This window comes from Apaloderma vittatum, unplaced genomic scaffold (assembly GCF_000703405.1).
Source record: "Apaloderma vittatum isolate BGI_N311 unplaced genomic scaffold, ASM70340v1 scaffold5112, whole genome shotgun sequence".
NCBI classification, from domain to species: Eukaryota; Metazoa; Chordata; class Aves; order Trogoniformes; family Trogonidae; genus Apaloderma; species Apaloderma vittatum.
Window position 1 is genome coordinate 6,725 of NW_009702935.1, and position 17,320 is coordinate 24,044.

At 48.3% G+C, this 17,320-nt stretch overlaps 1 protein-coding gene across 1 annotated transcript in view; it reads right to left on the reverse strand.

The window, feature by feature from the left end:
- NCKIPSD (NCK interacting protein with SH3 domain) overlaps nucleotides 1-17,320 on the reverse strand; it is a gene marked incomplete at its 5' end in the record, with an annotated part of 31,003 nt that overhangs the window by 2,297 nt on the left and 11,386 nt on the right. Inside the window, 7 exons of the mRNA XM_009864408.1 lie at nucleotides 135-227; nucleotides 2,078-2,206; nucleotides 3,480-3,560; nucleotides 7,923-8,061; nucleotides 9,585-9,671; nucleotides 10,742-10,912; nucleotides 16,521-17,140. Of these exons, the coding sequence (XP_009862710.1) occupies nucleotides 135-227; nucleotides 2,078-2,206; nucleotides 3,480-3,560; nucleotides 7,923-8,061; nucleotides 9,585-9,671; nucleotides 10,742-10,912; nucleotides 16,521-17,140 (1,320 nt within the window). The remainder of the gene's footprint in view (nucleotides 1-134; nucleotides 228-2,077; nucleotides 2,207-3,479; nucleotides 3,561-7,922; nucleotides 8,062-9,584; nucleotides 9,672-10,741; nucleotides 10,913-16,520; nucleotides 17,141-17,320) is intronic.

Below are 17,320 nucleotides of genomic sequence, written 5' to 3' on the forward strand. Positions count from 1 at the left end.
TCCTGCCTGAGCCGACAGCTCCTTGGCTACCTGCACCCTTGACACATCCCCCCCCTTAAGCAGCACTGGGCTCATCTCCCAGAGTCACCATTAGCTGCATCCCTGCCAGGCACGTACCAGTGCCACAAACTCACCTCCCCTGTTCAGCAGCAGCAGCAGCTTTTCTGTGAAAGTCTTGACATTCGAGTGCTTGCTTATTGTAGTCATGATCACGCTGTGTTCTGGAACTAAGGAAGAAAAGTGTTCAAGCACATCCCTTTGTTTCCTGAAGACCACAGTAATAACAAAAATAAATAGTGAAGGGCTACTATTTCCTATCAGTCCGAGGAGCTTTGGGAAACCACAGCCTACACCAGGGCTATGAAAAGTTTCAGCACCACAGAGTGGGTGGGCAGGGCAGGGAGTTGAAATAAATCTGGAAATAATGCATGAAGCACTTTAGGACTTCATGGGATTCACACGTGGGCTCCAGTCCTGCCAAGCAAGCACTGTGAAATACCTTGCAAAGGTTTTATGTCATCAAACGTTAACACTGCTCACAACCCTCTGAAGCCAAGGGCTCCACTCTGGTATCTTGTTACTTCATATCAGCAGTGCCTCACTGGAATTTACTACCTTGCAAGCTCTCGTCAGAAGGGATGACCAGGTCCCAGTAGCATCCCACAGGGGAAAAGCTATTCTTCCCAGCACTTGGCACTGGGCTGGCCCCCCAGAGTAGGGGCCGAAGACTTCTTCCAGGAAATGTCCCCATACCTGCTCTGGGGGTTATCTGTTGTAACTAAAATTTGCTCACCCTAGCAGATATGTGTGTGAGTGGGAACACTCAGACGCATCCAAACGGCACAGCGTGGCTACTCCTGTGGCACAGGGTTGGCAACCCGATAATATTTCACAGGCTGGCAAGTGCTTTAGGATCCTTTACATTGAAGGGCATCAATATAATATGCTTTTAGGAGAGTTTTGAACTAATGCTGCACCACTGAACTCTGTGTTATAGATGAAACTTGCAGACAGAGGAATAAAAAATTCAATCCACTAATAAAGCAACCTCAACATCATTTAACAAGTTCTCAATATCAGAGAAGAGGTCACTGCTCTCAGCTGCCCCCCAGGTGGGCAATAATCCCCCAGAAACACACTGCTTGTCATGCATTATTTCCTAATTACTGCAGCCAGGAATTACATGGGTAACTGTGAAAAGGGGTAATGAATGAAAGCATCAGAGATACACTAAATCAGTCTCTGTGCAATCAACTTTCACATGGAATTAGAAACTTTCACATAAATTTTAACGAAGCGTAACTCAAAATACTGGACATGTCCTTGCTGCTTTACCCTCCCCTGTCTCCCTGAAGCAAATAAGAGGAAGTAATTAAAGGCAATTGGAGCAACAGGAGATTTTGGATTAAGGAGTGGCCTCTCTTAGCAGGACCTGGAACTACTCTCCAATCTCACCACAGGCTTCAAGACTCGCAGGCAGCGAGAGGGCAAATGCATTTCTCTAGGGACGAGATGTGTTGTCTGTTCTCATGGAGCTCAGCAGGGGAGAGCGAACGAGCACAACCAGGAGAGACCACGGCTCAGGCCAACAGTGAAGGGCCTGGCCTCAATACACAGGCATTGAATGAGCTTCCAGAGGTGCAGATGGGTAAGCAGAAGGTTTGTCAAGATCTACAGAAGGCAGAGGACTTTCGTTGTGGACTGGTACTGAGAAATGCTCACTGAAGCATTTTCTCTCCCAAATCAGCTGAGCCCATGAGTTAATCCCACTCATGTTCTGCAAGTGCAGCCCAGCAACTGTTTGGATCCAGGCAGCGTGGAAGTACGGAGAGAAATCTGCTGGACCTCACAGAGCTGCTGTGTCCCAGAAGGTCAGTCTGTTGCACATGGGCTCTCAGACCGTTTTTATCTCTAGGTTTTTGCACAATATCTAAACACAGTGTATTGCCAGAGGCTAGGGGAGCTGGAGAGGTTATCATAGCAACGTGAAGACCCAGTGAGACTCTCCCTCCCCATTCTTCACGCCCTCACTGCAGATCATTGAAATCCTGCCAAGGCAGAGCAGCACCAAACCAACCTGGAATGTGGAGATTGAAGGCCAGAAGGACGTTGACAAATAAGTCAGGCAGCTGGTCGGTGGTGTCTGAGGGCAGCCCATCCTCAATCACGTCCAGAAGGAACTGCACAAACTGAGAGTTGAGATGTTCTGCACAAGGAGAAAGAGGACATTTACAGCACAGTGAAAGTAAATCAAGCAACAAGGGACCATGCAAGCCCCTTTCTCCATGCTTTTATGCTAAAAAAACATTAGTAGAGTGCCAATGTCAGCCTTTGGGGAACTAACAACCCTGCAAACGGACTAGACAGAGCACTGAAGTGTCTTTGTGTGAGAGAAGTGGCTCAGAACTAACCACGGGGCAGGGGAATGCTGAAAGGTGGTCACCCACTGGTAATTTTTTGGAGTAAATAAACTACCACATCCTGCTCTAGCTGTTGCTGCAGCATCACTGCTGCCAATAAAAGCTTCAGGTAGGAAGAGATTTGTATTCTTCACCATTGGTTTAATCCACCTATTTAAAAAAAAAAAAGTAATCATCCAGACCATTAGTAATAAACCATTTTTCAATTTAGGTATTAGAAAAGCTCAGGAGTTCATGCAGATAAGTCCACGTGCAGGAAACAATTGCCAGGGTTACACAAGGAGAGAAAAGCAGGAGGTGTGGAGGCTCAGTCCACAGTCTCTACTGCACCAGCTTAAATCTTTCATGTGCTTACTGAGGTGTTAAGGTGATGAGATGTGAGGAGATGTTTATAAAAAATCTCTACCATGTTTCTAGGAAAACTGAGCTCAGAGTTTCCTAAATACAGGGAGCACAACATGGGGAGAAAGCAGGCAGGAAGGGTTTTCTGGCTAAAGGTTGGAATGAAAGTACAGAGGATAAAACAGGCAGATCGGGCCCATTTGCGCTTCCTTATTGATTGCAATACCCTCAATCATCTCCGCTTGAAATATGCAGGGCTGCACTGTGCTCTTAGAAGGGAGACCCTGTTAGAAGGAAGAGGCCACATCACGCAGCTGACAGCTTTAGTGAGTGTTCCTGGAGCGATCCGGGATCTCAGCCTCATCAGTAGACAGAATGTCACCGAGGCAAGTAAGCGGTGCGCGCTTTCACACAGGGCAGAGGTAAAACAAAACGCTGCTCAGTAACAGTGATGAGCAAATCCACCTCTTGCGCAGCATGGCATCAGTCCTCCACTGCTCTAACCTAGATTTGTGCTGCTGCTCTCTGGAAATCTGTTACCTTGACCTGTTTCAGCTCTATCAATAGAGAGCAGACCCTGTTCTTGCTGGCCTTTCCCCTAACTGTCCCCACCTTGGCCCTCAGGAAAGGTCCCTTCCCTGTGCCTGCCAGCACGCTCCAGATGTCACACCATCAGCTCTGCTGTCCTACCAAGCCGTAAACAGAGCCTGCTCTTACCATAGTGATGATATGGCAGGGGCTCCCCCATGGAGAACATCATGGCCAGCACCAGTGCAGAGTAGCACATCTTTTGATGATCTGCAAGATAAAGGCCCTACCATTAGTTCTTCTGAGGATGTGAAACACTGTTCCTCAGCTACAGCTGGGAAGTCACACATTTAACACGGACATTTAACACTGATTAGACTACTCCTTATTCCTGATTTACCGAGCTAAAAGGGTGTTTTTCTCCCTGTTTCAGCACACCACACGCCTTCTGTGCCATGCATTTCCAAAGCAATTTAAAAATAATCACAAGAACTCTTGATTTTTTTTTCCCCTCTCTACTTAAAAGGATCTGAGCAAAGTTGATCTGAATAATTAAAAACCTCCCCTGCCTAGTCCCAGGACACATCCCAGTTATGCAATTACTGAACCCAGAAAAAGCATCCATCTGGCCACCTTGAAATACTGCCTGTTCCACCCAACACCACCCCCGGACGGCTATGCTGCTTGTTACCATCTCTGCACTGCTCTACTTTCACTACCTTGGCTCTGCCTGGAGGTATAAAAGGTCTCTGGGGAGACCAGATCACTGCTCGTGACTCAGGCTGTGCATCTGCCCACCTCCCAGGCCACACGTGTCTCCAGCATTAATACGTCCCACAGCCTGCTAGTCCAACACGATTTTCGCTGACAGCAGCTATACATGAATGCTCCACAGCCGGTGTCTTTCCTGAATTTTAATTAATGGATAGAGGCCAGTAGATATTTGTGGAAGAAACAAAACCAACGCAATAGGTTCTGTGCATCGAATGTAGCCTTCATCCACTTTGGTGAGTCTGGAGATGATCAGCAAAGGGCTACTGGTTTTGTAAAGTAGGTTACTGCACATACCAGCCCAATAAAGTTAGTTAAATCTGCCAGAAAGAGACCAGGGACACTCGTTAAAAAGAAACTTAGGGTGTATTTATAAAACACTGACCAAACCCGCTTCTCATTAGAGGAGAAAAAAAGTCCCTTGAATGTGTGAATCTTCTCCCAACAGTGCTGCTTTCAGCACCTCCTCCAAACCCTTTAAGACATTTCAGTTCTCTACACACAAACTGATCCACCACTCGGCACCTGCACCCTGCAGTTTGGTTTTGACTGCACAGGCTGATGCTTTCACTGTCACTGCACCCTCCTGGACTGGGCCAAAGGACTTGCAACAGTTGGCAGCTCTCTGATTTACTGTTAGCACAGGCAGGGGAACAATGCTAGGGAACCATTCCAGCCTCGTGCCCCTGGAAAGCCAGCTCTGTGAGGAAAGCCTCTATAAACAAAGAACTTGCAGACTGTGTCAGAGCTCCACAAGACGCCTGAGTTTTCAAATAGCAAATACTTCAAATAAAAATAGATCAATTAGGGCTTAACCACAGATCCTACAGCATTAACAAGATTAAGAGTTTGTAGGAGAGCACTCTAGACTATGTGGCAGCAAAGGAAAGCTGGAAACTGCTGTTTACTCTCGGTAAACAAAGAGGGAGGATATTCAATGACTTAAATATAATTCATACTTGAAGAAGCTCTCAGCTATAAGGTGTCAGTGATGTCAAAGCTTACTGTAGCTAAAAAAGAATCCGACAAACTGTTCACAACATGTTTTCTTCATTCTTTCCTCCATGGCTTCAGGAGCTGGGTATCAGAGGCAGGGTACTGCTGCAGGTAGACATAGGGACCTGCTGCTCCCATGTTCCTAATAAGGCTTTCATAAATGAAACATTTTCTCTTATCACATCAGTAGCAATGAAATAATGATCTGAGAATGAGAAGCCAGTGATAAACATGTGGTTGTAGCAAATACGGAAGAAGAGAATAATTAGAGACGGGAGGGTAGTTTTACACGTCCTTGGACCATCTGCCATGAACTGATGTCCATTTATCTCAGTTGACAGCAGACTCCAGTACTAGGTGGCAAATCTTGTCATATTTGCCTAAGGATGCTGAATCAAAGGATGCTGAAACCAGTCAGAAAGCTAACTTGAGGCAAACCCAGATTTATTTGGTGCACTCACTCAGCACAGACTCTACAGCTTTTTGGAGCGTCCTAGCTACAGCAAGACTCATCCAAGACTCACCATGCTGAAGAACAGAGTAACTGTCAGTCAACATACAATTAGTTTTTTGGGTTTTTTTCTTCTTTCCAGAGCAGCACCAGTGGCTGCAAGAAAGTAAATACCATTAATACAACGCTCCTGAAGCAGATGGACTCGGCTGACAACGCACTTGTAAGCATCACTCAAGTGACAGCGAAGGGCAGGAGAGATGTGGCTGTTTGCTCCCCAGCCCGCCTTTCCAAAGCCTGTCAAGGTACTGGTAAGAAAGCTGCTATTATGTATGAAAGGTATTTCTCAGAGGCCTTCAAAGACCTTGCTTCCAACCTCTAAACAGAGCAGCACAAAATGCAGGCACTTGGAGCAGACAAAACTGTCTACAACTGAAGCGAAGAGAGTCCGACAGCTGACTTGCATGCACACTGAGGTGCAACATGGGAGAAAGTCATGATTACAGACTGGATTATCCCTGGCTTTTTTCTTTGGAATCGTTCTGGCTAATTCTGCCTCACTGTGGCTTATTATAAGCTCTTCTAACACCGATAGATGTGCAGGCCAGCCGCAGCAGAGGGAAGCGGCTGTCCAGAAGCAATAAGACCCAAGCATCTGGCAGAAGAACTGGCCAGCAGCCAACACGCCTGCATCAGCCCCAGGGTAAAGTGCCTTCTCATCAAAGGCACCCAGCATCCACGCACAGGGATTCTGCCTTGGCTGCTCTTCAGTAACAAGCCAGGAGGGATCCCACAGAACTGCTGCAGCCAGTTCGACACTCCCCAGTTGTTTAGTGCTGGCACCAATTGCTCTGGCCCCTGCCATGTGGAGAAGGGATTAGCTATTCCACAGCATGTCACGGATCAGCTGCTATTCCCCAGTTTTTAGTACCAAAATAAGCTCAGGTCACGCTAGGATTCAAGGTTGTGCCTTCACAGAAGGTAATGCTATCTGCTGGCAGGACATGGAGCAGTAAAAGCACCAGAATGGTAGGAGGGAACTGTCCTCTGAAGGACAGACATGCTTGGGTCAAGGATGGTTACTTCTCTGCAGCCCTGCTGTGAAGGCCAAGAGGACTGGATGCCGCAGAGGTGACACTTGTGCACGCGTCTGCCGTGAGCTTAGCATGGGGAAGGCAGGACATGATGAGGACAGTGATTTGGAAGGCTCCTGTAATCAAAGTAGCCTGTGAGCAAAGGAAGAGCAGCTTTTCACCCTTCAACTGTACTACTGCCTACATGTTACAGCAAGAAGGGGGAGGAAATAATCCTCACCTTACAGTGAAGCTAGGGACAGAACAGATGCTGCAAAGCTGCAGGCTGGCAGTTCAGAGGACTTTGCTGAGCCACTTTTTACCCACTTGCTCTGCAATGCTTTTTAGGTGCCCAAAGCAGAGCTAATGCTTGCAGGGAGATAGGCCTGCTTCAGCCAGAAGTGCTACCTGGAGGTCAGCAAAGGCATGCAGAAGTTACCTGGGGTCAGAGCTCAATGCTCCATCGTATTACAGAATCACAGAATGGTCTGGGGTCAGAAGTGACCTTAAAAATCATCTAGTTCCAACCCCCCTGCCGTGGGCAGGGACGCTTTCCACCAGACCACGTTGTTCAAAGCCCCATCCAACCTAGACTTGAACGTTCTTCTATTTAATAGGAAAAGTCATTTCCAAATGTCTCAGTCACCTGCAGAACCTCTTATGTCCAATTACCCAGCTGTCTAAATCTTTGTGTGCGGTTGGAGACTGCTGTCTGTCCAAATAAGCCCTGATAACCAGCTCCACTGAGCTCCTCCTTCCTGAGCACTCAGATACCCTTAGCTGAAAGCAAAACATACCTTTCTCACAGGAGGCATTTGTTACACACGGGAGGTATATCAAGAGGCTGAGTTAGCTGAGCTCGCTGGGATGACGCAGCCCCTGCTAAAATGCCCTGGACAGCAATGCTGGACCAGCACAGGAGTAACACGGGCAACCAGCCCCACCCTGCCTGCATGAAGGCAGCTCCAGAAACAGAGCAGGAGACTGAAGCCTGTTTGGGCATGGTGCAGAAGACATTTAACTGGAGACAATTTTGATGAACTGGTGATGGGTGCACAATGAAGTTTATTTTTGGCAGCATAAAATTGCCCCAGAAGCACAGTCATAGTCACGTAACTATTACTTGCTTCCTGGGGAGTAAAACCTCAGCCTAAGAAGCAACTTCTCAGGCACAACCAGATAAAACATCAAGATCAGTTCACTGCACAGAATTGATAAGCAGCAGTGGCACAAAGAGAACATACAGTCAGCACAGGCATAATGATCTCAACACCACACCACCAGTGCTTTGCCTTGTCCTGAGCAGCTCTTGGGGACCTGGGTACAGCAGCTCTGGCTCACCTTGTGTGTGAGTCTGCATGTCTCGGGCCAGCTCCATCGGCAGCACAGAGTTTACCAGTGTCGAGATGACTGCAGCATCCAAGTTGCACATGGCTCCAAAGCACTTCAACAGCAGTAGCCGTAATGGCACCCTGTGTTCCTGAAAAAACAATTTATTAGATGAAAAAACATCCCAGATGAGGGCTTACTCTAAGGCAGAGATATAACTGGCTAGAAGTTTCTGCTGTCGGAAGCCACAGACTGACCCAGGGGTGAACTCAGTAAACCCAGAAGCTCTACTAGCTTTTAACAACAGCACCGGAGTGATTTTATGATGACATTCACGACTGGGCTGGCTACAGGTTGTTGGCACATGCAGTCAGAGAGCATGTGGCAGCCAGAGCTCAGATCTCAAATGGCCTACTTGATCCACTAAATAGGATACAAATCAACAATCTGCACCAGTCCCCAGCAAAAAGATATTTAATTTGCTGTGTAGCCAGGATTCTCTGAGCACACCAAGGTTTTGCAAATGCTGGTCTGAAGGATGTTTCTCCATACCTGCAAATCCTCTTCAGCATGTGATGGTTAATGAACAGGATGGGAGCAGCTCCTCCATTGTGAAGCTGCTGGGTTTGTACCGGGAGCAGAAGATATAACCAGAAAGTTTTGGGACATGGCAGGACTCCAGCAAAGATGATGCTAAACCTGCAGCTCCCATGCAAGACCTGTGATGCTAGGGTAGCCTTCATGCTCCAGTCTCAGCCAACAACTCCAGGGTTCAGAGAACAGAAGGGAGCCAAGCTCTGGCACTGGGCATGACAGCAGCCAGGACAGGAGACCCTACTGCTCTCCACCTGGTCAGGCTTCCTTGAACTCCTGGTCAGAGAAGGGCAGGCAGCAAAAGCCAGCAGGCTCCATTATGCCCAGCCTGCCTCCCCCTGCTCTCAGACACTGCAGCCCCCTAATACTGAGCTCTGGGTTGAGATACAGAAGTGCCAGATGAAAGCTAAATGCCACAAGGCTTGATGTGCTGTAGCTGGGGACTTAGTGATGAGATGGGGACAACTTTCCAACCTCCACAGAGTCCTACAGCAACACGTTCCAGGAAGGAGAGGGGGCAAAGCAACACTGCAAAGGCATTGAAGGCAAAACTTCCATTTCTGCCTCTGAATACTGATTTCCTTCCTCACTCCCAAGGCTTCTACTCACAATCCACTTCCTTAAGCAAAGCTATTTACTAATGCACAGGAGTGCATCAATTAAAAGAGGAGCAGTCACAGCCTGTCAGCTTTCCCAAGGAATTTTTGGAAATCCTTCCTCTAGATATTAGTGATGTCAATTCTGTCCCTTGATGGAGCCAATAAAAGCAGCGAGTTTTACGCTTCACAGTGCTAGCTACCGCTTTGAGGCCTATAGCATCCTCTGCTCTTCACAGAATCCAAAAATGTTAGGGGTTGGAAGGGACCTCAGGAGATTGCCTAGTCCAGCCCCTGCACCAGAGCATGCATAGCACTGATGTTAGCCAGCACGCAAACGGGATGTGCTGCAACTCCACTCAGTTCACAGGAAATGCCCTGTCCAAGTGGGAACGTCTTACATACATTCATCGTAGCAACTCTGCTCTTTTGCACCTTCAGGGAAATCTCAAAAGGAGAGATTCAATGCATTCTGCCACCTTACCATCTGATAATATGCCACAAGGGACAGGACGGACTCAAACTCATTTTTCTTGCACATTTTCTTGCAAACTTCTGGGTCTGCATCTGTCTGGAAACAAGAATGAACAGGTCAGCCCAGTGGCACATCAAAGCAGCAAGGTGCCTGCTGCAGGGACCTCAAGGAGGGCCAGCTGCTTTCAGGTGTCAGTAGCCCCAGCCCAACCGTCGTACAAAGAAAGTGAAGGCAAGGCACAAAGAGAGCTCAAGAACTGCCACCCTGCAGATTCTGATAAGTGAATTCTTGAGAAATGCCTCTGCCATACAGCATGTGTTGAGCTAAAAACATCTAAAAAACTCAGCTCCAGTACTGTGCCCATTCCGAGAAGTATTAGACATCTGCCACCTCTAAATTATGAGAAAATGGTTGCACAAAATCCCCCTCTGCCTCACCCCGCAAGCCCACAGTGACGTGGCACAGGCCCTATGTTGAGTGACAAAGACGCTAGCATTTATTACATCAAAAAATATCTGTTCTGCCTATGTCAGAACTGAAGAGGGATACAAAACAGGTGCCAGAGCAAAGCCCAGGCCAGCACCCATAACACAGACTGTGTCATTGCGCCGAGTGGTATCATCTAGTTCCTCGTACACAGGTGGGCTTGTACCTGCTAGTGACAGCTCTGGGACATATACAAGCCCGTAGGCACAGATGTGGTGAGATACTTTATACTTGCTCATGAAAATAGCTGTGAAGGTCATGTTCAAGATAACCAAATAATTTCTTCACAATTAATTGGCTTCACACCACAGGTACTTCCCAACCACAGAGGACATTTTAAATGGGCCTAGAAGTGCAACAACACTCACGACAAACTTCTAGGTTTTGGGGTTTGGAAGTCAGTGCTTATATTCTGTGACAGGCAAAACCACAGTTACCATGAAGACCAGTTCTGTAACTTTTTGCAGAACAGCTTTGTAAGGTGGAGCAGAAGGCAGGTCAGGAGCGCTGCAGATCCCTCACAGGAGGGCAGGGCTTCACATTGACAGTAAGAGACACACAGAAAACCTATGCCCTCCAAAACAGCAGATCCAATGGCAATGCAGGGGTGAAGGAGATCAGAAAAAAAGGAACTTCGCTGTGACTGTCTGCTCTGCCTATAAAGAGAGAAACTTACTCACCAGGATGCGAAGCAGCTCCTCCAGGTAGCAGCAGATAACATTCTCATCCTCGTAGAGCGCCCAGCTGCGCTGCTGAGCATCGTCCTTGTGCCTGGCCAGATCTGCGAAGATCACCTCCAGCCGCTGCTCATCGTGGCAGATCTGTCCCGAGGGCAGTCCTGCACTCAGATTCTGCACGATAGCAAAACCACTGGTTAGCGGGATCCTGACAGCTAGCTGTTGTTTGGGTGTCTGTTTCCTCTAATCTTTGTCTCGGGACTGACAGTTGACCTCATTCAGTCAAGAGCTGGCAGCAAAAGGACAACAAGTTTAAGACGTGTTATTTCAGCTCTCATACTTTTGGGGCCTCGGATGGCCTCATTTCCTTGCACAGCTAACGCTGTGAATGAATCAGAATAGGTGCCAGAACTGGTGCATGGTCAGAAAGTCTTCAAATCCAAGTTGCTGCCATCCTGCTAGAGCCTTAGCTTTCTTCTGAGGATGTTGAAAAACCCAAGAAACCTCACTCCAACAAAGCTACATCCCTTCTTTTTCCTTACTGCTTTTAGTAACCTAAGGCTGATCCAGGCAAACTAACATTCCCAAAACCACAGGAATTTGTATCCGAGTCTCTCCTAGATCACATAATTTTAACCTCTTAGCACACCCACCCACCACAAACATCCCCACTTCCCTTTGCAGCAAACCGGAGGGTATTTGCAGCTCAACACTGCCTGCCCACCTGTCCTGGGGAGGGCAAACGCTGGGTAAGGGCAATGCTCATTTCCTGTGAGGGAGGAATTTAAGGCAAGAAGCCAACACAGATGACCACAGCCCCCCGAATATTTCAACAGCCTCCTGAATGATGACCACAGTCCCCTGAGTATTTCCTTTAACAAAGGAAAACTCGAAATGCTTGGCCAGGGTACTACGCTCAGTACCAGCTAAACCCTCATTTGCGCTTCCCACAGGGCAGCCAAACACATCACCTCTCTCACAAAAGCAGTCCAGTGTGCCAAGAGCATGAGGCAACACAGTTGCAGGGACCCCAAAGGTACTTATTACCTCCCCACAAAACAAGCAAAACACTGGTTTCCTTCTGGGTGTGGTGATGCATCAGGCAGGCGTTCAGCAGCTCTTCAGAGGTCACACTGCAGACCCTGAAAATCATCCTGAAAATGGGGAAAGCCAAAGCAGCCTGGCACAGGCCAAGACAGCTGGCAGGCAGTGGCTGAGCACAGCTCGAGGCTCACCCCCACTCAAACGATGTGTTCCCAGACACCAACGACCTTGCTGCACAACTGCCTCCAGGAGGGAGAAGTTCCCATCACTGCCCCCTCCCTGAAAGGGACAGATCCTCCTCTAGTCCTTGACTCGGGAGGAAATGCTTGCATGGCACTCTACATGCCAACTGCTCAGTACTAGGTCTGCCATCTCCTGCAGCAAGGACTGGAACCAATCTATCTTCAGCTGCTTTGGTTCTGCATTCTCCCAAAAAGCAGAGCTCAACCACCACTCACAGCAGCTCTGAAGCTTGTAGCTATGATGCAGACTAACTCAGCAAATCTTGCTGCACGTACACCTGTGCCAGGCGCAGGAGCAGCAGCCTTCCTGCACACCTTCGACTCTCCAGCCCTTCTAGGAAAACCACTCCAGGTTTAACAGTAACATCTCACCTGCTTTGAGACAGTAATGTTAGTAATTTGATTTAGGGTATTCGGGGTGTGAACTAAATGGGACTTCAATTCAGTTCTTCAATTATACAATAAAAAAGCATTCTTCTTGTTGCTGTTCATGATATAATTTTTGTCCAGTGAGTAACAAAGGGAGGAGTGTGCTGGTTTAACACAAGCCTCTGAGTGCTCTTAAAATTTCAGGAAGCTGTGGGTGCCCTGGCAGAAAACTGGGCAATCTGATGTGAGAAAGGACAGCAGCTTTCAGGAGCTGAGTGCAAATATAAGAGACTCTTCCACTGAATGGCAACTTATCACAGCAGCAAACACGTTAGTTAAGGGAATCGCTTGGTCTTGCCATCTCTTCCTCTCTTCAGGAGGACCTACTACACTGCAGTGTCACCTGCCCATCCCTGTGCAGCCCGGCTGCTTGGGAGAGGGTTCAGCATTGATGTACCCTACTCGCATCATCCTCACTGGTCCTACCTCCGTCCACTGCTGAGAATCCTTTTTGGATGAGCGTTTTAATGAGTACTCGTTTTAATGATCGCTCTTTTCAGCCTCTTATCACTAATCTGCTTCCTCCAATCCTTCATGTGCAGCCTTTACGACTCCACTGAGCATCAAGCTCCTAATGGACTTGGATGAGATCAATCCATTAACAAGCTCTTCAATCCGACTGGTGTAACTGCACCACATGCAGGCTCAATGTGCTCTCAGCACCACTGGGGTCAGGTCTCTGCTTATTAAACATCTTGGCAGCTATTACCATCTACGGCTTCGTCATATGGTCAATTCCAGGAATCTGCTGCAGAGCCTGTAAGCAGGAGGAGGTTTCGGTGTTTCTAACAACGCCACTCTGAATTATCTTGCTGCTTCAAACAGTTCCCTCCCCCTAGCCCAGCAGAACAAACTGTTGCAGGTATTTTCTTCCTCTTGAGCAACCCAAAACCATTTTGGGAACCTTGTCACACCCACACTGCTCAGAGGTGGTCATCTCTGCTGCACAAACCCAGCTGCCGTCCTGACAAGCTCTTCCATCCATTTCTTCCTCACCCCCTCCTCACCATCAGGCATGCTGGGTCACCAGTGCCTTGGGTAGACACAGCAGTTTCCTTGGCTTTCAGCCAGCACGTTAGCTATGCTGCAGCCAGGTCTCTGCAGCCTTTGCTCTTCAGGTGTCCCTGCAGGGGATGCGCGCTCTGCAGACGCACTGAGCAGCATCTCACCTCTCTCTGGCCCATCTACAGCTGAACTGAGATGTCTGCAGGCAAAGACTCCAGCACAGCCCTTTGTAAATGCTGTTCTAGCAATTAATGAGAAAAGGACTTGCCTAAGCACTAATGCATTCCTCCCACCCTCCAGATGCACTTTTGTTACGGTATTTCAGTAAGGAGGAGCCCTACCTGGGCAGCTAACAGCTCAGCTGAAGGACTCAGCCTTCAAAGCACTCGCCCTGACCTTCCCATTGTCCCAGGCGAGCAGAGGCACAAAGCTCCTGCAGGTAAAAGCTGAGCCCCAGAGCAGCAGCTGTGTCTGGTCAAAAGTAAGTCTCCTTCAAGCAAAGCTGAATCAATGAATGAACGGGAACTGCAAGTGAGAGGCAGCCCACATGGGTTCCTTCAGGGGAAGGAGAGGGAGCTCGGCCACATTATCTGTGAGGTTTGTCAGGGCTCGCTGGGGACAACAGGCACTGGTGATGGGCAGCTCGGAGCAGGTCACAGCCCAGTGCTACAAGGAAAACCCCCTCCAGAAATACATCACCTCCCAAGAATTGTTTGACTCCACCCAGCAGCCTGGGCTGATCTAGAAGACTGAACTGAATCACACACCTTTGTCAGTAGTTTCCAAGCTTAAATTTAAGGCAATAAGAGACGAGTCTGAGTCACAAGTGCAACACAGCAATGCTAATTGAATAAAAAGCAGGTAAATTATTTCTCAGCACTCCCTCTCAAGGTGTAGGTAGCTTGTGTATTAGGCAATTTTGCTTGCCTCACACTCCATTTATTAAATCCTCACATTGACCTCCCCTACACAAGATGTCTACAATACCACTCAGATGGGAGATAATTCAGCAGAGCTGAGGGCAATCACAGATCACCAATACATACTAATCCGGCTGATTCTCTAGATGCTTGAAAGCCAGGCAGCATCTATACTATCTTTAGTTACGTCTGAGAGACTGCCCTTCCAGCCCTTAGAGCTGGTCTTCTGCACCAGGTGAATGACCTCTTCTGGGACCAGGCCTGCACGTATCAGCAGAGCTACCTCCTCTGCATGGGACACCGAGGAAAAGCCCACACAAAAACCTTCACACCTGAGCTCTGCACAAGCCAGGCTCCTCTGAAAGCAGTGCTGCTCAACAGAGGTACAAGGAAGCATTACAAGATGGGACAGGACCTTCTGCTATGCCTCCGTACAGTACCAGACATTTTTAAGTTCTGTTATGGATGACAGGTACTGCAGCGGTTATGAGTAGATTCACACTCATCCCTGCACCAGCATCAGAATTTCTTCCCCTCTTTTTCAGGCTGGTCTGCAGCAACAGCCATGAAATCGAGGTTTTCAAATCCCCTCTGCAGAAAACTGCCACTAAATGACTTCTGTGGAATTAAGCTCATTGGATCCTGAGAACAGGTATTCAACATGAAAATAATATTCAAATCTCATCTGAGATCCAAATAACAGAAAACTGAACTCAGTGTGAGAGTCAGAGCCACAAAGTTTTCTTGCAACAGCTAAATTTTTTTGCTGAATCTAGATCGCACATTGACACGGTTATTGTTACTGAAGTAGGAAGCAATTAACTGTTGGGTTACAGACACAAACAGAGACTTGATGGTTGCTTATAGGACTCTCTATTCAGCGCAGACAGTTAACCAGATTATGATTTGATCGAAAATTTGAATGCCATTAGCTTTCCAAATTCAGATGCCTCTGAACAGTTCATTATAATCTTGCCACTAGCAATGGAGCTCCAACCGTAGATGTTTATAGGAAATGCACTCCTTGGGGCTGTATTTGGCAAGCGGGAGATGAAATTTATTATCCCTCCAGCCGAAGCGGAGGGCTGCCCAGGTGCATTTTGCCATCTCAGTGGCTGCTGCAAGAAGCGTCCTTTTATTTTCCTCCTTGCACGCCTGCAGTGGAGGGAAGAGGAATATATTATCGTTTTAGTATAAGGTTTCTTTAGAACAAGCTTGAGATAACGCTTTTCCTCCAGAGGCTGAAAAACTACTCTTTTTTTCTTTAAAGAAAGCAAGGCTGAGGCACGTGTCGTGGATAGCAGAGGTTCATATCTACAGAAAACTAGTTTTCATCACTTTGATAGAAGACGAGGTCAGTCATATAAGTTTTGGGTGCTCTGTTGTCAAAAGTGACAGGAGCCCGTACAGACTTAGAGTGTGCATAAGCAACTTACACAGAGAACATGCAGCACCGCAGAAGAAAGTAAGTTCATACAATGCATCATTTTGTAAAACGTTTCTCTACAGAAGTACTTATTGCAAAGGCGCCGCTTTCCTCAGCTTCTATTCGTCACATTCATAACAGAAAACACCTGTTAAAAAGTCACTATTCATTTCTTTCTCTGATTTTATGCTGCCACAGTAGTTCTCTGTGAGCCTCCACAATCAGTCGTCAACAACTCATGTCAGACCTTTCTTAGCGTGTCTCAAGTACTGACGCAGCCATTCTCACAACTCCTTTGTCACCAACACTGTCCTGGGACCTGGAAGGTTGTTGCCTCCCACCTGATTGCTCATGTTACTCAATTAACTGCTGTCCACCTCAGTACCCTCTCCCCAAATCACCGGAGCCCGCCCCCCCCCCCCACAGCCTCCCAGTGCTTCCCAGCATCAGGGGCCCTCTCAGCTGGTTTCACCTCTCACACCAGCTCCAAACTCAAGGTTATGCCGTATATCTGCAGCTCACACCTTTCCTACTTCCCTGCCGCTGGTACTGGGACCTGGTTTAAACCCTTGGCCCCCTGGCCTAGACATCTACCCCCATCCAGCACCTCTCCCCTTTCCTTTAGGATCTCACTGTGCTTCTCATCCCAAAGGTCTGGAGATCTCACAGAGCTCATAAGACCTTCAGCCCAATCCTAGGAGGTGGTTCCCCATTACCTTCCTCTCCCCCACGGAGATGAGAATCTGCTCCATGATGCTGCTGGTTGCTGGAATGGAGGTCTGGATGTGGCCGATGACCACGCCGATGGCCACGCGGGACAGCTCGTAGCTGAGGTGGGTGTTCCTGCGCACCAGCTCGATCAGTTCAGCACCTATTGTCTTGGGGACAGACGCTGCCAGACCGCTGGGTTCTGGTGGCACTGGCTCCACCGCAGCCGCCTTCTTATCCTCCAGGCAGAGGGAGCTGAAGGCATCCAGGCTTGCAGGGGGGGCTGGAGCAGCTTTCTTCACCTGAGAACTCTTCTCCCCATCCACAGCATGGGACCTCTGGGTCCCTTCTTCTGCCGGCGTTGCCGGGGCAGACCTCTTGGCCTGGGGAGATTTGCTGGACCCATCCTTTGGGGAAGTCCCGTAGCGGGAGTGGGTCATCGAGCCGGCGTCCAAATTGCGCGTTATGGTGGTGTGGACGCTCCGGCTCGGGACAGGGGGGGGGGGGTTGGCGGGGCTGGGGGGGGCTGGTGGGGGGGGCGGTGAAGAAGCAGTGTACAAGGTATCGAGGGAGGTCGTGCTTATAGAGGAGGCACTAGAAGCTGACCCAGGGATAATTTCAACAGAGTCTGAAAGGGAACAATTAAAAATCCCTTAGCAACTGCATTAAAGGAAAAAAGAAAAAAACAAATTGCTACAGCACAGTCCATTAAAAGGCTCATTGTGCATCCGACCAGAGCAGTGTAACTCCTCTTCCTGCCTCACTTATCTCAAAGCAAAATTGTACCAATTCTCTCTGGAGCATTCCT